Source organism: Cinclus cinclus, chromosome 25 (assembly GCF_963662255.1).
Source record: "Cinclus cinclus chromosome 25, bCinCin1.1, whole genome shotgun sequence".
Taxonomy (NCBI): Eukaryota; Metazoa; Chordata; class Aves; order Passeriformes; family Cinclidae; genus Cinclus; species Cinclus cinclus.
In genome coordinates this window covers 6,982,594-7,009,296 of record NC_085070.1, presented here as the reverse complement: position 1 = coordinate 7,009,296, position 26,703 = coordinate 6,982,594, and the positions used below count along the sequence as shown (strand labels likewise).

The following is a 26,703-nucleotide window of genomic DNA, read 5'->3' as shown; positions in this document are numbered from 1 at the left end:
TAAACTAACAGCGTGTCACATGCAATCAGAGTCAGTGACTTGAATGCGCAAGTACTGGGAGCCACCAGACTTCAGGGAGTCGGAGAAACCCATCTTAGATGAATATTCAAGTGAACACAGGGAAAACGCTCCACAAACAAGGGAGCCAGACGTGAAGGTGAATTGCAAATCTTTACAGCCCAAAGCGCAGCCGACCCCTCTCGTACCTAAAGCAGGGCAGAAAGCTACACAAGCCATGCAGAAATGAATTCAGTGCACAGCTCCGGGCTCCTCAAGGTCACCTGCAGTTACAGCAGGACTCCAGAACCCGGCACTTGAGGCTGGCAGGTAGGCAGAGGACCAAATGGAGTTCAGCCCCCTGCGTTAGGGAATAATCTGTCTGCCCACACAGTCCTTTGTTCCTCAGCTGGTGCTCAGAGAAACTCGCTCCACTTTTTTTTTTTCTTTTTTTCCCCTTAAACTGGCAGCAGAGAACAAACACCCAGCGTTACATAAATCACTTCAGCTCCCTGAACAAAGGCAGGGGCTGAGAGGACACATCTACCGGTGAGCTCCTTGTTGCCTTTGAACCATCTGATGGTGGTGGCTGGTCTGCTGGCCATGGCAGTGCAGTTCAGCTCGATCTCCTCTCCCTCCACAGCCGTTTCCTTCTCGATATCGATTACCAGATTGCGTGGTGGGACTGCAATGGGAAACACAACACAACACATACCAGGTGAAAAAAACATCTTTTGATCGCTAACACAAGACAAAACCTGGAGGAAAACCTGTAAAATCTACTGAAGGAAACAAGCAACCAGCATTTATTTGATCTTTCAATCAATCAAACCCTTTGATAGGTGGTTTTGCAGTAATTGGAGTGAGCACTTTCACTCTCCACCTAATAATCACCGCAGTCTCACAAATTATTGCTTATCAGGGTTGTAACTTTCTGTTCCCTCTCCCAAGCAGGCACGGTTCCAGGGAGAGCCGCAGCCTCCTGCGCTACTCGGGTGTGTGCTGCTATTTAAAAATCCAGCTTGACTCCGTGCACATTTCCTGACTTCTCTGACAAGGAGAGGAAACACAAAAGCTGACACTTGGCACTGCATTACTTACCAAGCCTCTAACCTCCACGGCAATTTTTCTCTCCTGCTGTTCAGCTCCAAGGCTCAGCTGTGAGCATGGAAGGAGGCCAGCAAACATCAACCTCATTTAAGATGCTCGAAAAGCCACTGAGCACAAGCCTGGAGTGGAACACCATCCCTTGGGGACAGCCCTGCCTCCCATCACGGCCCCACAAACCACCCCACACCATCCCAAAGAGAGGAGGGAGCTGCCTTTGCACCCAGCCACAAGTGCCACGTCCTTTGGGGTGGAGATCTGCTGCTCTGCCCAGGCACACGTCTTCCCTAGATCAGGAAAACACAAAGCTGGAAGATTGTACCCAATGAGAAATCATCCAGTAATACTGAAAAACAGGCTGTGACTTCAGGGGTAACAACCACTGCAGCACAGCCCAGAAATGGGACAAATGAGCTTAAAAATTAAGACACGGAAACAAGGCAATCTCTTTCCCATTAAAGCACCAGCAGCAAGGCAAAACCAGGAAAAAGTGAACAGTGAGAGCCCTTATGGCAGAGTCATGGCTTCAGAAAATCCCAGAACTTCCAAAGGAAACTCAACTTTGCTCTGATCAATGTGATTAAGCAACTGCATAGTTCAGATGTGACTCACAGGTCTTCAAGCTAATGAAGAACAAATATGTATAAATACCATCCAGATGATCAAATGGACTAATTAGTCACTTGTGGCTTCTCTCTAAAAAGAACAGAATGAGCTACATATTTGAGACTTTCACATGTTCCAATTAAGCATGAATAAATCTACATATTGTGTCACAGAAGACATGAAAGTGCTGCAGAAAATGTGCAGCTCCCTCGGAATGCTGGCTGCAAAGGGGGACACTTGGGCACCCCCCTGCCCTCCCGAGCTGGCAGCATTACAGACCAGCCAGCAAAACCAGTCTTTGACCCAACTGTAGATCCAGCAAAGGCTGGGTGATGGCCACGAGATTTCTGGTGAGGAACAAGTTCCTGGGAGGAGCAGCCAACACCAACACAGAGTGCCACTCCTCCACCCTGGCTCGTTAGTTCCCTTAGTTAGGGAGGCAGTAGTAGAAAAGACAGGCAAGAGAAGCCATCCCTGGCATCACAGTGCCCAATCTCTCCATGATAGTACTAAGACCCCTCCTTCATCTTCTACTAATAAACCTTCCTCACCCTTGTCTGCTTCCTGAGCTGAGGTTTGACCTGAGTGCATGATGAAGGTGACAAGAAATCACCTCCTTTATGGATGTGGGGTAAAGGCAGCACACACACTGGCCATGCCACAAAGGCTTCTTAAAAACAGCTGAAGTACAAGGCAAGAAAACAGACTTTTCCCTCAGTTCTGAAGCACGACTCATGCTTAAAAAACCCAACAAAAACCTGCATTATGTCTCCCACTTGAGAAGCGTGCAGTGCTGGCTTACAGGTGAATGAAATGAGTATTCTCATTTCAAACATCTTCTCAGCACTGGCAGCAGTGAAATTAAATCCAATAAACTGCTTTTGCTTGTGCACGATTAGAGGCAGGAGCTGGAAGAGCTTCCCATGCCTGTGAGTGCTGGAAAGTGCATGGAAACTTTGAAGGTGTTGATAACTGTAATAGCTGGAGTAAAACTGCTTATAAACATCACTTAACAACGTATAAAAAACCCAAGACCCAAATCTCATTAAGCAAAAGAAGGAAGATTTAAACTAATCAGCGAGTGAGATCTCATATTAAGTCACCCTCTCTGATTCAGGTTCTCCATTAATGGAGCCTTAAAAGCTGCTGCTAATCGGCAGGAGCTGCTCTGATGGAGGAGCTGCTGTCACTGCCACTGAGTTGCTCCTGTGGCCACACGTGCCTGGCCATCGGGGCTCAAATTCCTGATTCAAATCCTCTCCAGGTGCTTGGAGCCCTCCCAGCTCCCTCAGGACCCCATCCCACTGACCCTGGGTGTCCCACAAGGCTCCCAGCTCTCACAGGACCCCATCCCACTGACCCTGGGTGTCCCACAAGGATCCCTGTGAGCACCACCCTGCTCCTCACCGAGCACTGTGATTGTGGTGTAGATCTCCTGGGGTGGGTCAGTGTAGAGCTGGCAGAAGTACCTCCCTTCATCAGAGATGGACACGTTGGTCAGGGACACTCGGAGCTCACTGTTGGAGAAGTTCACCAGCTGGAACCTGCTGTCCTTCAGTGCTGCAGGGCAAGCACAGCCTGGGTGACTGCACAGAGAGAGGCAACGTCCCCTTCCTGCCCCTCCACACCCCAAAGATCCCCACAGACAGCAGCACACTGAGGTGAGCACCCCTGGGCTCCTGGCTGGCTTCCATCCTGTTTCCTACCTGGAAGCTAGACCTATAAAATCTTGGTTCTCAGATAATTTCAAATTATCAACATGAGCCAATCACTGGGCACAGCATCAAATCTTTGGAAGTGGTTTTATTACCAGGCTTAGGGATGTGTAGGCAAAATGCTGATGGTGCCTACACAGCCCCAGCAGCAGATGCAGGCACTCAGGGATAACCTAAAGGAGGAACGAATTGGGAAAAGTAGAATGTAAAGTCTGTTTCCTGTCCTGTTGCTTCCTGGGCAGAGAGTACAGCCGTGTCCCCACAGTGACACTAACACAGACCATCTGAAGTGTCTCACTGCAACCACCCTGGCACTGTCACCACAGCACACACTTATCCACTGGACATGCATTGATGAGAGATTTCAGTTATTTCTGTTTGGGTATAAAGCAGCACAGATTGTCCTGAAATTTTCAGTCTTTGGTCTGAAGATATTACTCCTAAGAACACTGCGCTGTGTCGGTGTCGCCCTGCTCAATTTGTTTGTGTCAGCTAAATATTTGACACTCAATTGCAATTCACTCTGAATTACAACAATCAATTCCCATTGCAAAGTAAGATGCTCTGACTTTTAGAGGGGACTGTGAAGTTTTCCATTAAGGAGAAGATGATGTTTGTCTATCTTACCTGCCTCCACAGAACCAGCTGAACTCTAAGTGCCCAGCATTGCACAAACAGGAGAGATCTCAGCAAATGCCATGGCCTGAGCACAAGTGAGGCACAGAAGGAGTCATGAGCAAATGAGGAAGGATGAACTTACGCCTGAAATCTCTGAAATAGATGGTCTGCCTGTTGGGGTTCAGGAGCTGGATCACCGAGTCATCGCTGTTCTTGACGCGGCAGCTGATGGTGGCCACGTCCCCCTCCACCACTGTCACGTCCTCTGTCACCAGGTTCTGACCATCACCTGCAGGAGACAGCAAAGGCGGGACTCAAGGTCAGAAATGGCACCAGTGGGTTTCACTTGGGAATGAAAAACTCCACTGCCACCACGGGAGGAACATCGGCCAGTGAGCCATTGACTCTGGGTCCCAGCCAGCTGGTGGAGAGAGGAGCAGTGAGAAAGGAGCTCTGTGATGGGAACAGAGGAAAACAGACTACTGCCCCACACACAAACACCAAAAATTCCCTTCCTCTCCCAACAGACGCATCTTGTTAAATTACCTTGAAAGAACAACCTGCTGTAAGAAGCACTTATCCTTTGACTGGAGCAGACAGACTTCAGGGAATCAGTCGTTACTCACTCTGTGTAATCAGTAGGTGCTATTAATGTCCAGAGGCAGGGAAAAAAAAGGATCCCGTGCAATTATGCCGTGGGAGCCTTGTAATCATTTACAGGTCATCACCCCGAAAACTCTCCTCCTAATGAATCGAAGCACCGCCCGCGCGCCGAGACATTCGCCAAAGGAACAGGGATGGCAGGGGGAACTGTGCCTTGCATTTCAATTCTTCCATAACTACTGGGAATCAAAGTGGGAGAAATATTGAGACTTGGACTGGAAGTGTTCCAAATGAAGCCAGGACACCTGGCCACAGGCTGGGTGGTCAGAGACTCCTCTGCTGCTCCACGGCTGCCTTAGCCATGAGAAACCCAAAAATGCAGGGCTAGGATAAAGTTAGCACACAGGAAATCTGGGGGTTTGTATTTAAACCCCAGTTTTTCTCTCACCCTGCATTTTCTTCATTTTTCTTTCTTTCCAACTTGACTTTATTACTTGACATCCCTTGGAAACAAATGTTTGACAAAAAGGTGTACTGTTTGGAAAAAGAAAGATTGATAAACCATCAGACTCCTCTCCACGCTCGATGGGCAGCGAGCTGAAGTCTGGGCACATTTTTCTGCCCTCTCAGTATAAATTTTAAATAGATAGATGAACTTTGAAGAGCAACAAGAAGATTTACAATCAAACAGTAAGCCCTGTATTGGAGCAGAGACCTCCCAGCCCCGCTCAAGAGGGACAAAGAGCCTGTCCCAGACATCTGCCTGGTCCTGCTCAAAGTCCTCTGATCAGAAGATGAACATTCAGCCACCCCACCACACTATCAACACCCTTAACGTGCTGTTCTTGAACCGTGGGGACACTCGTTAATGGCTGGACTCGATAACCTTAGAGGGCTTTTTCAACCTAAATGATTCTGTTCTCAAATCCCAAAGCACTGTGCAGGCCCCAAAGGCTGTCACAGCACAGCCCTACCCTGCCTGTGCCACATGCTGCCCTGCACAGCCACAGCCAGGCCCTGGCATCAGTGAAATCAAATATCTCCAAAGTGGCTCAAGCAAAAATATTAAACACTACTAACGGCTTCTGGGGAATAATTTTATCAAACCCATTCAAAACAAGGTTCTTGCACAAGGATCAGCTTGATATGTTCTCATAAATGCAATATTCCCTACAAATCATTAACAAAGCTATTAAGATTCGATTTCCATCTAAGCAATTATTGCCAGCATATTTTTTTACATTTACTTTAAAAGACTCAATCCTATTTTCAATTCATTAAACTGTTCCTTGCGTTTACTGAATTTTACATCAGCTTAGAAGACTATTTGAATTAATAAGAATTACAGTAGAAGTAATTTAGAAATAAATTATTTGAAGTTCAAGCCACTGAAGCTTTTCACACCGGGATGCTGCTGCATGAAACCTGCCGATGGATGGCTGCAGAGTCCAGCACCTCGGTCTGGGCTGGCACCAGATCCCTCTGAACAAGGCTTTTATCTGGGTTAATGATGGGCAGGGAGCACATGAGGACAGGCTGAGCCCCTCCATGGCTCTCAGCAGCCTCAGCCTCCTGGGCTTTGCCTCTTTGGTCCCCATCAAAGGGCGTCTGCTCTGCTGACCTCAGCCTGCTTCACCCCATCCAAGGCTGTCCCCGTCCAGACTCTGGGGCATCTATTCCCATCTGCTCCCAGGAAAGCTATTTCCACGAGCAGCAGCAATTATAAACTCTAAATGAAATAAAAATGCAACACAAAGCAAGAACTCTTCAGACCCGTCCTCGTTGTCAACACATCGGGAAGTTTCTCAGTAAATATTTACTGCCAGGGTATATGTATTTTGAGGAGTATTAGTACATACACAGCATGACAGTGTTTTGGAACAGAGAAGGACAGGCTGGGGAGGGGAGATGGAATTTATGGATTCAACAAGGAATCTCAGGAGCTAAGAGAAGCAAAGGAAAATTACTGTTGAGAGCAAACATTAAATCCCTGGCAATGCTTTGGAGGGACACAGCACAAGCAGATGCAATGGAAAGCCCCCAACAGGATGATATGGGACAGATTTTCATCTATTACACCTGAAGGGACTGTCACAGCACAGTGCCCATGGATCACACCAAAGTTTCTTCTTGGGACTCCAACACGAGGGACAAATCCTCACCCCAGCGTGTGATGTGCTGGACAGGCACCAGGACAGACAGACTCCAGGACTGGACTTGGAGCCTTGAAAATCTTGACTTGGAGTACAAGGGGTTGCTCCAGAGGGACTGGAACAGGAACAGAAAGGAAGTCACTTTGTGTGTGGGGGGTCTCTGGGGTGAGCTCCTATCTAACAAATACACCAGTCCTAATAAGCAAGGGAAACACCAAAATAGGTGTCTGCAGTGCCAGGAGGAGGGGAAATACAATGTGTGCTTCCTTCATTACCCAAAGCAATTCTCCAGCCTCATTTACTGAATCTCCTTTGGCAAGGTGAGAAGTGACACCTTGTTTTATATCTACTGGAAGGGGGGTGAGGGGGGGACACAATGCTTGAGGGACGCTTTGGCTGCAACCTGTACAATTAATTTTTGCACTTGTCTTCCTGCCCTGGACCACTGCAGTCTCTCCTCTTAGGGCTGCAGACAGACATAGACGAGTAAATTGTGTTTCAAACAAGCTCCCCTCAGCTGGACACAGCCCAGGGACCTTGGCTCATATGCAGCGGTCACATTTAAAATCAATTCTTTCTCCGCTTGTAGGACACCAGGCTAGAGGGAAGCGACAGGGAGGGAAGAGGAAAGATTAAAAATACGTGCTGGGGAGCATGGTTTTTCAATTTCTGTGGAATTTCTAACCACAGGTGCCCCAGCACGTGCTGGCTCAGTCTGCAGGATCCCAACACAAATGCTTTCCAAGGAAGAGAGGTTTTCATTACACCTGAACTATGTAAGCCTGTAAACCTAAACAGAATTCCTCATAATAGATTGAGTCAGAAGGAACAACTCACACAGATACACAAACTGTCCATGTACTCAAGGAAAAAAAGCAACACAATGCTCCATCCCCAGAATTAACACAATTTGAATGTCAACATTCATCTATCAGTTTCAGGTACCTAAAAGGAACGTGGTGGTTAGAGCAGAGACAAGTGGGTTTATAAACACTGAGCATCCACCTCCCCAGAAGCTTTGTCTCCTTTGTGCTCCTTCTCCTCCCTGAGCTGAGCAGCTCCTCTGCTCTCTCATCCATCACTGAGAGCTTCATCTCTCCCCTTTAACACAAATATCACCATTGGCTTTTCAGGAAGAGAACAGCAACCAGCAACTCCTGGGCATGGGTACAGGAAAAAGGAGGAACCCAAAGACCATTGAACTGCCCTGCAGATCTCCTTTTAGGGAGGAGAGGAGAACTGCCAGGGCAGTGCTGGGAGAAGCCACTGGAGCTCTGTGCATCCAGGCTCCACGTCCTGAGAGACTGCTTTAAAAGGCTGCAGTTGTCACACTTGAACTTTGGAAAAGAACAGACAATCCACACTGATTGTGCTGGCAAGGAAAGGCAATTGCTGCCGACGGAGTTGATTTCATGGCATCTTTTCCTGGGCAGCAGCTGGAGACCAGGCTGCCCACGAAGCACACGGACAAGTGTGGCTCTCCCTGCAGAAGGGCAGAGCTGCAGCACGAGTCCCTGTGCAGGCAGGGACCAGGCTGGGGGAGAATGCAACACTCCTGCAGCCCCAGCACAGCCAGCCTGGAGCCCTCTGTGGTGCTGAAAGCACAGCAGGACACAGGGGTCGAGGTCACTGTCACCGTCAGGGCTGCAGGGAGGGCACCAGCAGAGGCAACTGCTGCTCCCTGCACCTTAGGGGCTGTGTACAGCACAGTGCACACTGTGTACAGTGCCTAAGGGAAACCCTGGAGCCAGACGTGCACCTCTGAGCAATTCTTCTGTCAGAGTGGCCCTCACCCCAGAGGAAAAGCTTGTTTTCCACCAAGATTCACAACTAACCTTTTGCAACAGCAACTTTCTCCTCTAATAAGATGTAATTACCAGCTTTGTGACCCTGAGTCAAGCCTCTTTGAGATCTTCCTGCATTCAAGTAGCTCTTATTCCCTCTTCAGCATCTTCTCCATGGCCAGAAACAGACTCAGCAACTCCAATTCCCTGGCAAAGAGCTCTTCAAAAAAAGTGATGGTGGCAAACAAATAGAATTCTAGAAAGATCTCCCTTTTGAGTTAGTTCTGTGCAGGTCTGTCAGCTGCAATTCAGCACTGCGGAGTCTTGCCCATGAAAATTCCTGGGAGTGCACTAAGAGGAACAAGAACTTTCCAGTGAGGTGCAGCTGAGCTGAGATGGGCAAAGCTTGCTCAGTGATGATGGGAATGGGGTATGGCAGCTCCACGTCTCCCTCTGAGCCAGAGACCACAGCAAACTGATGCGGTAACGCTCACCTGGTACTTGCGTTTTTCAGATTTAATGCATGTTATCCTTTCTTTATGCCGCAGCCAGGTTTAAGGGAACTGCTCTGAGGAAGGGCACTGCCAACAGACAACTCTGCTGTGCCACATTTGGGATCGCCTGGTGATGCTCAAAGCCCCCATTTCCCACTTAGGATGGAAAAAAGGAGAAGCGGGAGAAATTTGCATTAACAGAAACCGTTCCCAAAATGTTGAATTCCTTGAGTCCCCCTGGAGCTGTCTGCAGGGACAGAGCTGCTCCAGGATCTCATCCCCTGGCACAGGCTGTGCTCAGCCCAGCACTCCCAGGGACCTCCTTCCCCTCCTTCCCAGCACAGATTTTCGTGAGCAGCACTTTCAGCACCTTCTGCAGCGCCCGCTCCTCTCCCTGCTCACACTTCCCCTCAGTCACTCTCCACACTCCCCGAGAACGTGCAAGATGGTGCTAAAAATTACTTATTGTGAGGAGCGAGTTTACGCTATGAAACAGCCACTTCACAGAAATATACGGCAAATTCAAGAGAGTTGTGCACAGATATTAAATTTGTGGAGGAAAAAAAATGCCATTGCCACCTTTATGGCTTTTCTGGCTTAAAGAGTAAGAATAAAAGATGACAATAGCTCCGAAATTACACTGGAGGCTGCACTGACTTTAAACACAGAGAATATCTATGTGATGCAATGGCATCAGGGAATTCTTTCCACTGGCTGAAACCAAAATGGTACAGGAACAAAAATCCTGTGTCATGCCCAAATTGAAATATTTCTGTGAATCTGAAGAACAAAATTCTTTTTTTTTTCTGCCGCAAAAACCTGTGCATCTGTGGCAAAAGCTTGTTTGAGACTGAAGCAGGTCCTTCACCCTCCCCTGACACTCGTGCCGCCAATCGCCCCGTCTGCACAGATTTATGATCTGTCACTTGTGCTGGGATTAGATGTCACCCTTGTCTTTCTATTACCCAGATACTGATAGATCAAACTCCCTGGCCATACGTCGCCTGTCCCTTCAAAGGTTACTGCTGAGGATCAATATCCATCTGCTCTGTCACTGACCAGAGGCAAAGCGGGAGCGCGGCGACGGAGAACTCGCGACGGCGGCACGGGTCTGCTGCTCTGCACATCTCAGCTTTGCATTCCACATTTCTGATGTGTTTCCACGAAACAGAAGCAGCTGCTCTCCTGCTCTGCTTCCAGCAGCTGATGGTGCATTGCCTGGACAGCAAAAGGTCACTTACTAAAGACTGTCCTTGTCCCATAAGGGCAGGGGTTTATCCAAGCGTGCCCCAGGGACACTGCTGTGAGCAGCTCCTCGCAGCACGGGACACAGAACATCTTCTGTGGGAGAAGGGGAGGCTGCCGAGGACTGCCAGGGGGCTGCTGGGGGGGGCACTGAGGGACAGATGCAAGGAAGACCACAAGGGCCGGGAAGGGCAAAGCTGTGAGTGGTCCCTCAGCAGAAATAGCCAGGTGCCCTCCCCTCGTGCTCCCCTTGACACTCAGCCATCGCTGGCAGCCAGCACCCACCAAGGACACCCCCAAAATCCCCCACTGCCGTGCCCCAGCACTGCTGGGAAGCAGCATCAGCAAGGGAGAAGGTTTGACAACACCAGACAGTCCCAGCAGGCTGCTGCCTTCATTCAGTGTGTTTAAATAACACTCAGCTAGCACCAACACACGTTTATTATTAATGGAGCCCTAATACAGAATTCCTTATCTGCATTTATCTTCCAGCTACACCGCTACCAAGGACACCCACAACCTAGATCCAAGAAGGAGACCTTGATTAAACCCGAGTTTCAAACACAGGTGGAATTTCCTTTCCCTGCCTTGACTTGCTCCACAAGGAGCAAAACCCTGATGAGGAGCAGGTGGCTGCAGGTAAGAGGAGGAAGCACAGATCAAATATTCACTTTTCACAATCAAAGAGCATGTTCTGTGCATTTCCCTGACCAGAGCAACACCTGCTGCCTCACACTCCTTTCTGTCTCTGCCATGGGGGTAAAGCTGCAGCAGCCCCTGCCAAAACCTGAGCACAGGAGGAGAGAATTTACATGTTTGCAGGTTTGTCACCATCATTGTCACCTCTGTTTTTGCCCTGTGGTGGCCAGCAGCTGCCACCTGCCTCGCACTGCTGGCACTGCTCACACCCCGAGCTGGCATGTGGCTCTGTGCAGGGAGCTCCCCATCTGCTCCTGTCCACCTTCCCTTCAGCACATCCCTGCTCCAGGGGTGGCACTGGGACAGGGACACAACGGGGGGAAGGTCCCAGATGGGACAGGGACACAACGGGGGGAAGGTCCCACAGCATTGTCCAGCACAGGGAGCCCCTGCATGGACCCCACCATTCCAGCCCCTAGCTCCAGACAGCCTCTGACCCCTCCAGGCCCCCGGGGATGATGCCATTGCTATTGAGGTGTGCACACTCCATTTCTGGATCCTGCACCTGCCCCAGGTGTGCCCCGGAACGCTGATTCCCATTAGTCAGAGCGACAGGGCTCCCAGGAACAAGGAATCCTGTTTCAAGTCAGATGATGAGTTTCATTTTACTCTAATGAGCAGATATGTCTTATATCCATACCTGTAACCCACTTCTTGCAGACTTTTTCACATCCTTTTTATTTTTTACTGTCAGTAGCATCTGTCACAACGTGTGGCTTAATAATCTCTTTTAAACCCAAGAAATCTGTATTTCCATAAAGCACCCACAATGAATTCTGATCAACATCAGCCTGGTCTCTTCCCTATAAAAAGGACCTCCTTTCAACTGCTGCATATTTAAGTCTGAAATCTTTAGCTCACCACTGAAATAAACCAGAAATAAATGACAAAACTAATAACAAACATGCAAACCTGTAGAAAACGTCCTCAAAGCAAAGGACCAACAAAGAATACAGGGGAATACTGTGGTTTTTTGGGGGGTATCCTGGCCTGTTCCCACCCTTTGGCTCAACATGCAGCCAGCCTTAAATCCCAGCACTGTCCTTGCACGTCATACACAGGAGCGACTCCGTGAGCCTTTGACAGAACCCCTGCCCAGCTGTTACCCCAAAACTGTGGTGTAAAAGCAGAAGACAAAACATTTCCCAGCTGGAATGACCAAGAGCTTGCACATGGGAGTGACCTGTTTGCTACCAGCCCAACAACCACTGAAGGCTCCAGGGTGAGCCGTCCTCCCAGATGAGGCAGAGTTCCTTTTGCCCTTTGAAGTTAATTCCCAGCTTGCCATCAGGGGAGGAAAGCTGACCTGGCTCTCCATGAATTCCCAGCCGTTGGAGTGGCTTTGCTCACAGGTGTTATCTGTCCACTCTTCATCTCCCCAGGCAGGAGCACAGATCAGAATGCCACGGTCCTGGATTTTGGAGCCCTGCTGTGTCATTTCCCTGCCCATCACCTGTAGGGACTCCAAGAAGAAGGACGCTGTCCTAAGGGGTTCTTTTCCTTCACTTTCTTCTATTTAAAGTATGTCCTCCCCCTTCCAATTTTTTTAGAGATGGCAGACAAGACTTTTTCTCAAAGAACAACAGACCCCCACCAGCGACAGACACTCCCCCCAAAACAGGTGAAAGAACCTCAGCAGCAACATCACGATCAAAGTGAGGCCTCCTTCCAATTTCTACTTCCCAGGAAGGATAAAAAGGTATAAGAGAAACCTTTAGCCTAGATCCCAGATCAGACATAATGATGAATGCTCACCTAAAGGGCAACATATTTGTAAGTTTTAAGTCTCTTGCAACACCAACTGTCCTGATTCATCCCCACGATAAAGGCAGCCCTGAGAGCTATTTTACCATATTTATTATTTTACAGAAGAGGAAGAAAAAACGTAGAATCAGCCCTCAATCTGCCACCCGTCGGATTTATAAATGTTAGTATGGGACCAGTGCTAATATCTTTAAACATTAATCTCCTCATTGCAGATCCTGCATGTCCCCCTTCAGCCTTTGCCTGGTGTCTCGTCCAGGCTTGGGGAAATAAAATGCATTTTGGTAGGGTTTTTTTTCCCCTTCATCTATGGGATTTGTTTTGACTAAACCCATGAAAAGAAGAGAAAGGGCAGATGCTCCTGAACACATTCTTGCCTGCTGTCAGTGCTTTGCCAGCTGAGTGGAAGGCACAAAGCTCTGCTCCAGTGTTTATTTTTAAAGATGCAGCTTGCCTGATCCACACTCATTCCTCACGCCTTGTTTTCAATAGAGGCTCTGTTCTCTTTGCTGGCTGCCAGGACAAAGGCAGAGCTGGGAGGAAGGGAAGAGAAACCGTGTTGTGCACAGAAAAATAAACCCTTGGGTTTATAAACTGTATTAGGCCAATCCCTCTCACTGCCTCCGCAGGTGCAGCGACTGGACTGCAAAGCATACGACAAAAAAACCACAGTAATGATGAGAGAGAAAACAAGTGTGGATTGGTCCTCATCCCACCTTCCTCAAATGTGCACCCAAACCCCTGAGATGCCCACCCCATCCCACAGCAGGCACACCGAGCACTGCACTCCTCTCTCAGCAAGCTCTTTGTAAATTTTATCACTTATTTCTGAAAGTTGCTATTGCCTTTTAAAATTAGATTGTATTTAGTTCTTAATTAAATCGTCATCGTTCTGCAAAACCCCACGGGCTCTGAGGTTTAGATTGTCATTTTAAACAAAAGTAAAATGGTAAATGCCTTTTCCATCCAACACCATTAGGTATAATTAAGCAATGGGTAAAGCATACATCGTGCTATAAATGTCATTTAGTTTTACAGTGAAACTCATCAACATTTATCAAAACACTGCCTCGAGAAAGAATGAGACAGCTCCAGAGAGTGACTTCCATTCGCTGCTGCCTTTGAAGCGTCTGCTCCGAGGGAGAGCTGCAGCAAGAAAAGCCTTCCCATTTTATATTTTTATCTTTTGGGCTGAAATGTTCAATTTCTGCCACGTTCCCATATGTGGCAGGATGGGTGGTGTGTGGCCATCGTGCACCAATGAAGGAAGGGTGTCCTGGAGAGCCCCAAAGGTGGGATGAGCAACCTCAGGTAGAACGGAGCCCAAGGTAACGCCAAAGCTCGTGGCCAAGGGAATTGATGGTGAGGGCAGGACGGTGCCACTGCTCCTCCCTGGGGACAGTGTCCCTGTCACAGCACCCTGGGCACCGGGCTGCCCAGCTGACTCCAGGCTGTCCCCACAGCCCTGCACCACAGTGTTCTGCAGGTTGGAGGGCTGGGATAAATGGCATTTCATTCCTGCTTTCAGGTGAGCCTCCACCAAAGGGACGTGAAGTGTAAACAAAGACAAACACCAGCAACGCTCACCAGGCACTGCTTCTATTTTAAAATCTCAGTGTTTTCTGTGCTCTCCCGAGAAGCACTGAAACATCAAACTGAGCCCGTTTAGAAGCAATTTTCCATGTACTGCTCCTCCCTGATATCCCCATGGCAAACATCAGCAGGCACTGGCTTCATCCACAGGGATTGGGCACCCGGCTCCCTGTGCCGAGCCTGACGCTGCAGCTCCAGGCACCAGGCAGAAAAACAGATTTGAAATTGATGCTTCATCATTACCCGTCATTAAAAAATTATGCTGTTGTACAATCTCAGAAGTAGCAAGGAGTGAACCTGAATGCCTCTGCAAGTATTATTAATTCTCCCTCCCCGCCGTGGTGCAGAGGGGTGTTTTTGGGTGGTGAGGTTCTCTCCTCCTCCCTCTCCTCCTCCTCCTCCTCCTTCTCCTGTCCCTCGAGCCCTCAGCATCTCGGCTGTGCTGCAGCTCTCTGCTCCATCTCCATCGTGTTGGCAAGGCAACAGGAGCGCGGGGCTTGGAAGGGCTGGATCCCCCAGCAATGCCCCAAACTCAGCCTGGCTCCACTCCTGGAGCCAGCCCAGGCTGTGCCATGCTGCTGGCACCCTGATGACACACAGGTGCTGGAACCCTGGAAAAGGAGAATTTTAGACTTTCTGTGCTGACAGGTGCTGACCCCCAAGGAAACGCTGCTTTTGACCTGAGGCTGTGGAGAAGGCTTCCAAAACCGAGTGATGGAACTAGGATCACGGGTGTGTGGTTTGAATGGAGGTGTGTGGTATCACATGGTGGAAAACTTGGAATTTGAGGTTTTGGAATATAGCAATGTATAGAGAGAAAGACGGAGGTTTCAGGGCAGAGGTTTTGTCTTTCTTCTTCACCCAGGGACCATTGGGAGCAGCCGTGGGGACCTGTCTGCAGCTCCCTCTGCAAATTGCACGCTATTACTGGCAGGGCTTGCCCACAACTGGGGCAATTCCCAGCCCAGCCCTCTGGCTGACACCCCCACTGCCTGTCTGCAGTGTCCCATTTCAACGGGACACGAGCTGGGAACAGCAATGCCTACAAAAGGTGACACCAGACATGAGAGAGCCACGCCGCGCTTGCCACCTTATGGAAAACCCCCCAAAATCAGTGAAAATGCACAAGAAACTCATTCTTCCCCCATCTGTTTTGCCCTCCTTGTTCTCAGGTGCTTTCCATCTCTCATGCTCTCTCATGCCCATGGAAAGCCCTTGCTGCCAGCCTGCACCACAATGTCCTGAAGATCAGGGCAGGCAGCGGGGGGACACACTTTGGGCTGCTCAGACACAAATGAATTTTGGTCAGCACACACCAGTACTCCCCCCCAACAACCCTCCTTCTGTCCACAGGCAGGGTCAGAACTGCCAGCAGGGAAACAAACTCCTGATCTCCAGCCCAACGCAGCCCCCTGAAGGAGAAGGGAGTATGGATTTGCAGGTGGAGCAAGCAGTACAGCCAGGGATTTTGGAAACGGACACTACATCCAGCACCGATCCTCCAGGTCACCTTGTTTGAAAACTGCAAATACAGAGAGGCCACTCCACCAAAAATCCGTCTTCTTTACTGCTTGAAACTAAATTTAAAATGCATGTATGCAGTGTTCCTCTCTGCTCGCTATTCTGAGCTTCTCCTTTGGCCTTATGATAAAAGAATGCAGGAAATTATAGCCAACCTTCCCCCAGCCCGGAAAAGAGAATTAATTACTGCAAGCACAAAGTCAGCGCTCTTCCAATAAACCAATGCAATCCATCCAGGCTCTGAAAAGCAAGGAAAACATCCCGGGGGCTTGATACCTTGCTAGCCATTCACAGCATGCACCGCCGTGGATATTGCACAACAGCTGTGCCCGGGACTATCACAAAGCCAACATTATCTCTGCCATTATTAGAATTAAATAAAGCCTCTCCTTCTCAATGTGCCCAGGATTACAAACCACCTCAAACCCCTGCAGGCTCTCACCACGCCTGGCCCCACGGTGGCTTCAGTGCTGTTGGCCAGGATTAGAGGCACTGCAGTGACCAGGGACAAATTCCTCACGGTGCCAAGCCCTCAGTGCCACCCACAGTGCTGCACAGCAGCTCTCTGGAACCTTCTGAGCAGCCCAGTGTGGGCACAGGGGAGGGATGTGGGGCTGGGGGGGTCGCTGCTCACATCCCAGCTCTGGCTTTTCCAGCCCTGCTCTTCCCTGTCCTCCTGGGCACACGCCTGGGCAGTACCGGGAGCCCCCAGAGCAATCTGGTACACGGCTTTGTGGCTGCGATTTTGGACAAATTCCTGCTCTCTCATGCCCACGAGGGAGCAGCCAGGCAGCACAGGTGACTCCTCAGGCCAAGGTGCAACAACAACCTCCCTTCTTTCTACTGTACACACAGTGAGTGCATTTCAAATAAAAACACACTCCAACCGTCGAGCATTTCAAATAAAAATACACTCCAACCATCAAAGCCAGGCAGGCTCCAACCCTCCTGCTGCCATGTCACAGGAGACATGAGACCTTTTACAGATGTTGCCAACAGCAGCTGAAAATCTACCAGACATTTGCTTAGCATTTCTTGAAAGAACAGTTTCAATTAGACACATTCTTCACAGTTCTCTTCTCAAACCCCAACAGTTTGAAGAGATCTGCTTGTTTTTGCCAAGTTTTCACGAACTGTAAGCCTGGCCCCCTCGCACTCAGCACATCAAGGGTAGGATATTTAAAACAAGGCTCATTTTCAATGGAAATTCTCCACAATAAATAACTCAGCAAAGCTGTTGTGAAAATTTCAGATTTCAGCAGTTGACTTCTAATCAGGAGCTGCATTTGCACCTGAGAGTGAGAGAAATCCTCCCCTTAACCACTTGCATTTAAAACCACTTTATAAAACCTGCTCTAACTCAGAGCACAGTCTGTCCAGAACACCCCTCCTTAAGCCCCAGCAACCGTGACCTTCCAGCAAACGCTGCTCTCCCCAAACTGGATGACACACCACATTTTGGAGCTACAAATGAAGGACAATTCCTCATGGGCATTTTTCTAGCAAAGCACTGAAATGACAGTCTGGTTCAGGCTGGCTTTAAAACTGGTTTATAAACATTAAAAGGGTTTTTTGCTGAGGAGCCACTTGGGCAGATCCTGCAGTGAAGGTGCTTTTGGGTTGGGGATTTTTTTTTTTCTTTGCTAAACCTGCCAGGGCTGTGTGTTACTGGGAGGTTTGCAGGCAGGCAGGTTCTCTGAGCACGGGTGTCATCCATCACTGGAGTCAGGCACTCGCTGGGTTGGGAGCTGCACCAACACCTCGAGCCTCAGCATCCTCCCTGGAGCAGCACTCCTCCCTCAGCTCAGCCCTCAGGCTGAGCCTTGCAATCATTACCCTGGGATAACCATCCTCTGAATGGAATGTATTCAGCTCAGCTGATGAGATAAAACACTCAAGTTTTGTGGAAAAATGCTTTGACACAGACACCATATGCTCAACACCCACGATGAGGCAGGTGACTTCAACCAGCAAAATTTCCTTTTCCTACTGCTTGCACTTAATTTGGGAGCAGCTCATCCTGCTCTCGTCCCCTGAGCACAGGGATCCAAGCATAGGAATGGATGGTGGAGCACAACAGGTTCTTCTGCAGCAGGGCTGAATCCTCGCTGTGGATACCCCGTGCAGGTGATGAATGGCTCTGGAGTTTGGGCTGCTCACGACAACTAAACAAGCCATCTTGCACATGAAGGTTTTATGGGTGTGCTGTTTCATGCAATTTCCCAAAAAACGAATTCCATTCGGCTCGTTAGCAAACGGCACTGCACAAAGCAGAGGGCTCTGCGAGCGGATTACAGGGACAGCGGATAACGGCTCCAGTCAAATCCTATTTTAATGTGCCCAAAGAAACAATAGCGCAATCAAACGGGGGGAGGGAATCAGAAAAGAAGGAAATTCATCTGTCATACTCTTCCTTTCCATACGAAATGCAATACAAGGAATTAAACTCTCAAGTGCAAACCGCACGACGGAGTGGAACCACGCGCGATTGCCTCTGGCATCCATGAGCCCAGGATTCTGTCCTTGTACTGCCAACCAGAATGTTTGGGAGTGCTGGCTCGCAGGATGGGAAGCACTGGTTCCCTGAACCTTGCACCGACTGCTTTTCCTGGGGAAACTGCAAGTTTGCAATCGTTTACCCCAAATGGGCAGAGCCTTGTGGAGACAGGAGCACACACAGAGTTATTATGGGCACTGCACTGGTGCCTCAGACTGAGCCACAATCCACACCGTACCTGCTGTCTCACTCAAAATCCCAGGGACACGTGTTTCACTTGGGCTCAGAGGGTTTTTGTTTGTCTTCTAAGCACCAACAAAATGTTTTCTGATAGTTACCCACACAGACATGACCAGCCTGTCTCTGAGCAGCCTCGGTAATAATTCACTGCAGAAGCCAAAGTGCTTCTTATTCAAACTTCACTTCTTATTTGGAACCTACCACGCTCCAGAGGAAACACTCAAAATAAGGAAGCTTTGAAACACTCCAATAGAAATCCCAGGTTTGTAAATAAATGGGAGCTTGGCCACCTGCCTACGTGACACGGTGCCTGTCCCCAGCAGCAGCCTGCTCCCACTGCTGCTTCCCAAAGACCCACTGGGGTGAGCACTTTGGGAACAAGCTCAGTCCGAGCAGCTCCTCCATCCCTGCCACCCACAGCTACTGAGGGTGCTGCTGGTGGCCAAAGAAGCAAAACAATCTAAAGCAGCAGGCGAGCGTTTTCCTACAACTGAGACTGGCTCAGCTGAGAACAGCCCTTGCAGCACTTTTCTGGCCCAAAAAAGGCTCAATTGCGCCTCATCCCCACTGCCAGAGATCATTAATGGTGAAACCCCAATGACCTGCAGCTTCTCAGCCCTCTTCCCTTGCTGCCACCCCGCTCCCCTGGCCAGAGCCTGGTCACCCTGCCAGAGCCGGAGGGAACAGGGAATGTTCCCAATGGTGATCCCAATTAACAAGCCCACAGCTATTCACGTTCAAAGGCTTCGCAGCTTCCATTGAACGTTTCCCTTTTGTCTTCCTGTTCCTTCCCAAAGCGAGGGCTCATTACTGCTGCAGCCCCGGCTGTAATTGCTTGGGAATGCAGCTCTCGGCACAATACCCCAGAGAAGCTGCTTTATGAGGCTCCTCATGCTACTGAAGAATGCCATGAAAACCCCAATCCCAGATGTCTGGCTCCAAACCAGGGAACTTGGCCGGCCTGACGAGATTTCCATCGTGCTGCTGCAGCATCGTGCTTATGTAAGGGCACCCACAAAGGGGCTCTGTAGAACAGAGACTGCCCTGGGCCAGCTCCCCTCGAGGGAATGAGCTTCCAGTCTTGGCAGCACCTTCCACCTTTCGTGCCCTGCACACGACCTAGCAAGGAATTCAGCACCTGCACTTAGGATTCGCCCAAGTGAAACCACGAAGGAACCTTCTGCCCGCAGGGAATGAGCAGTCAGAGCATCCTAAAGCAGGGCAGGGTGAAGAAACACCCCACTGCCCGCCAGGGTAGTGGCCAGATGTGCCAAACTCGGGGCAATTTGGGCAGTGTGGATGATCAGAGTCATGGGGCAACCTGTCCAGCTGTTCCTCACAGGAGACCAGCACATTACAGCAAGGAAAAACACCTGATGGGTGAGTTCTTCAGCATCACAGAGGCAAAGTGACAACAATCTTCTAGGAACAAACAGGTCGGGAACAGCCTCACAACTGTGGCAAGAGAATTACTTGTGCACAAACATCCCTCCAGAAATGGGCAACCAAACGACACGGTGGAATTATCCACGTTAACAGCTCTCAGGTGGCTTAGAGCATTTAGAGCAGGGTTTGGACCAAAGCCACATGTTCCAGTTTCTGCCTGAACTGGAAAGGATGACCAGGGGCAATGGGAGGCAGTATCACCAGAAAAGCACTGATTTCTCTGCAGCAAGCTGTCACCTGGTAAGAATCCTGCTCCTGCCAGGACAGCCACAGATTGACTGTGTGATCCACCAGCACAGCACAGGAGAGTGCTGCCACAGGAACTGCACTACCCAGGGTGTCTGCAGCCACAGCACTTCGGTGCCAGCAGCACTCCAGGAACAGAAAATAAACAGTGAAGCCTCTCAGAGACACTGCCAAGCCCAGAAAGCCAGACCTCCGTGCAGCACCAGGAGCTTCCTCTGTATCCCTGGGATGCTCTGGGCACACCTGAACACACAGAACTGCTGGCCACCACTAACAAAAGGATTTTTCTGAGTTCAGCCCACCTTCTGCTGCCATTATTTCTGTCACCAAACGCAAGCTACATAAGATGTGCCGACGCGTCACAGGTACCATGTGCTACCTGCAGTGCACATGGGGCTCTCCAAACCATCACTTCCCAACCCCAAAATGCACCTCCTCAGCAGCACAGGAGGGAAAGCAGCTCTCCTGGCTCAGGGGGCAAAGCCAACTTGCCCAAACCACCCCCACTGTCCCACCAGGCAGGAGCACTGCAACGCTGCCAAGGACAGGGGGAAAGGACATAGGGAAAGTCCTTAGCCAGAGGCTCCAGACCACAGGAAATGCAGCTCTTTACTCGCTGAAGACAATGCTGAATTTTCCTTGTTTGTCAGCTCAGGTCGTGCTGCCACATCCCTCCTTCCCCGGGGGTTACAGAGGAAGGTTTTCTGCAAGTGACACCCATGGCGTTTGACAGATTGTCCTTCTGCGACAGGGAAATGGAGGATCGGCTTGCTAAAAGCATCAGCGTGCTTATCAATCTACGAGCAGCATCTTTAAAGGTCACAAGTGGGGAAAAAAAATAAAAAATCAGCTACTCATTCTAATTCCTCGCAAACAGGAGCTCGTTTTTCACAAATCCACCCTGCCGTGCTCGGTAACGTGACCTTTCACTTACAAAGAGAACAGCCAATTTCTGACTCTCATGCATTACCCTCCCTTCTTTTCCATAAATTAAACACAGCCTTTGTACCTCCTAACAGGCTTTTCCAGCAGTCCCCTAAAGCTGTCACAGCTGTTCTGGTTTTGGTCCTGCTGAGGGTGTGGAGCCCACTCAATGGGCAAATAGGGAAAAACAAAACTTCACTAAAAAATGGGTTCTGTCACCAGAGGAGTGCTGGATGCCAGTCCAATCCCCAACTTTGCCAACATTATCAGCGTGACACTGGCCTCTTCAATGGGAATTTTTAATGGTACCTGGTATATATGAAGACAATACAAAACTTGACAAGAAGAACAGGACCTATCCTCTTCAAACCTTTCCACTTCTCAAGAGCTGCAAAAAAACCAGATCAAAACTGGAGTCAAGTTAGAAGACATGTGAAAGTGGAGCCAAGTACAACCTGGAGGACTTGTGGAGATCACAGCACGCCTTTTTTTTCCAATCCTTAACGACTCCAGACTGCCAAACCCGAACCAGAAGCACCCCAAAAAGCCACCTTAGAGCTGGGGGTGCTGACCTGGGCTCCTACTCAAGGAAGCAAGGGAACAGAGTCATCACCTCCTACAACACAATACACACCACAAAGAGGTTTAACAGGATTTGCTTGAACAGCCGCATATTTAACACAGTTGTTACATTCTGGCAGCACCAGATGCTGGCATTGGGAGGAGAGGTTGATCTTCAACTCCTGCACTTACTCATAAGAACCTTCACTGCTCGTGCACTCTTTGCCCACCTGCCTGCACAGCTTCAGCTCTTGCAGGAGCAGAACCCACAGCATTTACTACGGCTGCTGCTCTGCAATTATCTCTGATTTCAATTATCTCAGCATTCTGATGCTGAAGGTATCTGAAATGTTGGCACGGGATTCCACCCATACCCATCGCTGCCCAACTTCATTTTGGCCAGGAATGTTCCCGCATCTCCAGCCTGGCAGTTCCTCCTGCCAGACAGATCAGCTTGGGAAGGGGCTCACGCTGTCCTAGAAACCATCCTTCAGCCTGGAGATAACCACCACCATTTCCTGGAAAACTGTATCCTCTCAGTGCTGGACCCAAGGTGCTGTTCACCTTGCACAGTGTAAGGCAGAGTGAAGGGAGCGCATTCTGCTCCGGCCAGGCTGTGCTAACCAGCAGATTCTGCACAAATACCCCGTATTCCTCCCATCACCAACACTGGGCAGGCAGCAGCAGCCCTCCCTCACTCTGCTGGGATAGGAGGGAGGAGAGTGGGCTCTGCTGAGCCATCAGGACCAACACCATCACAGTGCTGGTGAGCGACACAGCTCCAGCTCCAGCCCCAGCCCAAGGCAGCGCGTCAGCAGCTGTGGGAGGGGAACAGCTACATTTGCATCGAGTTGTGGGAGCTCTTGAAGGGGATCTGGCAGATGACTGCGATTGTCTCCACCCCCGGTGCTCTGGAGGTGAGTCAAAGATGAGTCAAGGGCTGCGGGCAGAGGCGAGCACGGACCACGCTCGGCTGGGGCTGACCAGCAGCATCAGCATCTTCCCCAGCCATTGAGCAGCCTCGTCTCCAGAGCTAATGCTGCTCCATACGCCCCTGAATTATTGATCCCGGCTGCTCTATCAATTGCAGGAGGCAGAGGAGATCACAGGCAATGCACCCTGAGCGAAAGCAACGCTGGAAAACTCAGTACAAAAGAAAAAGCCTCATTTTACAGATTTCAGTTTAGTTGTGTGTTGCCAGCAACTCCCTTCATCCGTATCGTTATCGCTGGTATTTTATATCGGCTCTGTGCTTTTAATCCTAACTTTGTGTAGAAAATATTTCTGAGAACAGCCTTTGTTTGCCACCCACCACTGCAAGGCTGCTGCCAGCTCCCGTAGCGGCACCGCCGACAGCATGTGCCAGATGAAGAGAATGGCACGTACCTGTCAGTCTTTGTCAGAGCAGCTATTTCTGGCTTAGGTTTACATGCACAGCCTCCTGCAAGCTGCTTGAAATCTCCATTTTATAGAGGGATCTGATGCTACCTGAATGCTGGCAGGTATCGGCACGCCGACAGCGAGCGGCCAGCGCCGTGGGGTCCAGGCTCAGGTTGGAAAGGGCTGACTACAATGCTCAGATCACAGCTCATTTCTTCATAGATTTAATTAACTCAAAAGCCTTTTGCCTCCACACTTGCAAAAAAAGCATTTTACATCTTAAACTAGGGATAACAAGGGCAGTAGGGCTAAATCTCCAATCGATGCACAGACACTGCAACGCTTACAAAGGACTGATGAGAAACCAAATAAAAATGCTCTTTTTGTTCATCAGCCTTGTTACACTCCAATGTTTCATCCTCTGTTGTGCTTCAGAGCTCCAGCACAGTGGTCTGTCCTGGGGAAGCCTTTTGAACCAGATCTTTTGATGCACCTTCCTGAAACATGGCCTTGAATGACTAAATACTGTATGGAGAAACACAACCACACCCCAATGCCTGCCCAGGGAAAGTCCAAGGATGAACTCCTTCCCCAGACAGTGCTCAGCTGCTGCTGAGGCTCTGCCTATCAAAAAAGTAGAAATGGGGAAACACAAAAGATTTGGGAACCAGCCATTTTGATAAGGCTGATGTTCAACACCACAACGTGCTCACCACCACACTCCCAGAATGACTTTCTTCTGAAGATAAAAACAGACCCCTGGCTGCAATTGGAAACACTTAAAACAGGCTGAAGGAAAACTTGTTTTTGTGTTTAAGCATGTGCAAAGTGTGCAGAAGGATTCAAACATGGCTGAGACAGCTGTGCTACCAAAACAGGAAAAATTTCTCTCAGGAAAAAGTTCCTAACTTTACAGAGCCACCACAACTTGTGTCCACCCAAGTTTCTGAGTCCATCCCCTTGTGTGCACAAGGAGAGAGGTCATGGGTAACACAGGCACTGTCTGTACAACTTGGGGCTGCTGCAATTTCCACTTAGGCATGTGCTTTCACAAAGTTCCCACCCCAGGAAAAGTAAGGGGTTCTGGTTTTCCCAGTAGAGGGATACTGCTCTGTTCCATCTGCACAAAAGCTACTTCTCTCCAGTAATGGCTACAAACTCTGATCCTTACCACAATCTGCCAGCTCGCCTGCACCAGCATCATTTCAGGATGAAAGCTGCAAAGGTGAAAGAGTTTCCCAACTGAAATTGTGAGAGCAGCCTCGAAAATAGCATCACACTAAATCCTGCAGCCAGTGTAAAGCCTCAAAAGGCATTTGCTGCACGTGGATTCTTTGAATCCAGTGCTTCCCTTTTCATCCCCTCGAGTACAGTGAGCAGTGAGAGAAAAGTCTTCCAAAAGCAGTAAAATAAAGTTCAGAGGGAGGTGCTGAACGATTTTTAGCGCTCAAGTCAGACATTCCAATACTGGAGCTGGAACATCCTTTAAGTAATTGTAAGAATTTTTTCTCCCACCTTCCCCTCAAAGGCCAGAGGCTGCTGCTGAGAGGCACAGCTGATCCCTTAGAGTACAAACACAACTGCTCATCACATATGTATTTTTTAAATTATATGACATCGGGAATGGCTGAAAGCATTATAAATGTGTAGAGAACCCATCGGTGCAGACGGTGCTGCTGAAAGCCAGGAGCTCCCTGGTTTCCATCTGGAGCAGAGCTTTAAGACAGGCTGTCAAAGAACTAATGCAGCTTTCTGCAGCAGTTGGGTACCTGGGACAGGGGGAGACTGGCAGCTGTGCCACTGCCACACCGCCAGGTGCCCAACTGCTGGAGCTGCTCAACGCCAGCAGCTCGCTCAGGGATATTTTATCCCTCACTCCGTCCCAGCTGGGACTGCTCCTGCAGCCCTCAAGACCATAAAATGTTTACAGGATGGAAAAGGATTCATCTGCTGGTCTGAGAGTGCAGGGCAGCAACAACAAAGAAGAGCAGATGAAGCCATGCTGCCGTGGCTGAGGTGGGAGCGGATTCTGAGAGCACCAGAAATGCACCAGGGGAATGCAGAGGCTGCTGTGGCTCCCTGTTCCCTCCCGCAGGCACCAGGCACATGCTCAACAAATAACCAGCTTCGAGCATTCCCTCCCCTGTGGAAGCCAAACACGGGATTCCAGGGTAAGAAAACAGGGATCGGGGCACCCCTGGGGCGGGGGAACCACCCTGAGCACGGCATCCCCCCGCTGGGAACATCCCCCTGCACTGAGCGGCGTCGGGGAGCCTTTTAGCAGGGATGTGCTGGATAAAAGCTCTGCTCCTGCACGAGAGTGACCGAATCTGCAGGGATATTCCGTGCAAATTGTCTGGTTAGAATAATAAATAGTGGCTTCGCCTTATAATGTCGGCCGTGCACAACACGTTCATTTGTGATCCGAGGCTCCGATTTAAGGGAGGAAGAAAGGATCCTCGCCTGCCTGGAGATAAACTTAAGTAAATAATGTTTGCCATCAACTCCAAATGAAGAATGACAGTTAAATTTTATAATCATCTTCACAGCTCCAGGACTTACTTTATATTTTCTCAGGCTCATGACCCAGGGGTTGTCATAGCAACTAGGAAATCCTACCTTATCAGCCTCTTACATTTACATTCCTTACGGCTGCTTCCCTTTATGAATTAAATCCATCACGGTCTTCTATTCTCCAAATAAGAAGTTCTTAGGATTATCTCGCAGAAACAAGGATCAAATGCTTTGATTGAAACACTATGCAAAAGCTAATTCACTGGTGGTTTTCTTTAAGGGAAGATTGACTGTGCTACAAATAAATGGCTCCCATCCAAGCATGCAGTTGGCAGCCGCTCGCAAAAAAAAAAAAAAAAAAAAAAAAAGAAAAAAGTTTAGAGAGCAAACACGGTTTCTGCAGCGTGTTCATGTCGCTGGAGAACGTTCCTACATCTGGACACTAAGAAGGGCACCTGCTCAGCCAGGCATCTCTCCTTTGCAGAATGTAACAAAGATCCAGTGCTCCCCAGGAAGAGATCTGAACATAACAAATACCCGTGGCCAGCCAGCACGGGACAGATCCTGGACATTGCTGAGAGCCTGGACACATCAAGAAACACTAAGGGGGCTGGCTCACAGACACTGAGCCCATCAGCCACCAGGGTGTCTGTTCAGAGACAAGATGTCACCAACAAACAGCAGAAAGTCCCATCATACATACATATATATATATATATATATATATATATATATTTGGGTGGGGGGTGAGACCATTTAGCTGCTAAAATTCAATTTTTTCACATTCAGTGGGCCCAGGTTCAAAACCCTGCTCAGTGTTCAGAGAGACCAGCAGCAACATCACTTGTGTCTGTCCTAAACAACACAGAAATAAAATAAACTTTAATTCCCAGAATGTTTTCTGCAGGAGTCACTTGATTAACAGAACTCCTATAAACTGTAATGAATTTCAGAAAGGCAACTCTGCAGTTACAGACCTACAGGCATCAAGAGTTT

General features: G+C 49.3%; 1 protein-coding gene across 1 annotated transcript in view; it reads right to left on the bottom strand.

Moving 5' to 3' along the window:
- Window positions 1-12,471, bottom strand: part of CADM1 (cell adhesion molecule 1) — a 51,050-nt gene extending 38,579 nt beyond the window's left edge. The window contains exons 1-5 of the mRNA XM_062508556.1: window positions 12,328-12,471; window positions 6,809-6,914; window positions 4,186-4,332; window positions 3,118-3,270; window positions 545-682 (exon numbers count right to left, since the gene is read on the bottom strand). Of these exons, the coding sequence (XP_062364540.1) occupies window positions 545-682; window positions 3,118-3,270; window positions 4,186-4,332; window positions 6,809-6,914; window positions 12,328-12,471 (688 nt within the window). The remainder of the gene's footprint in view (window positions 1-544; window positions 683-3,117; window positions 3,271-4,185; window positions 4,333-6,808; window positions 6,915-12,327) is intronic.
- Between the last annotated feature and the right edge of the window lie 14,232 nt (window positions 12,472-26,703).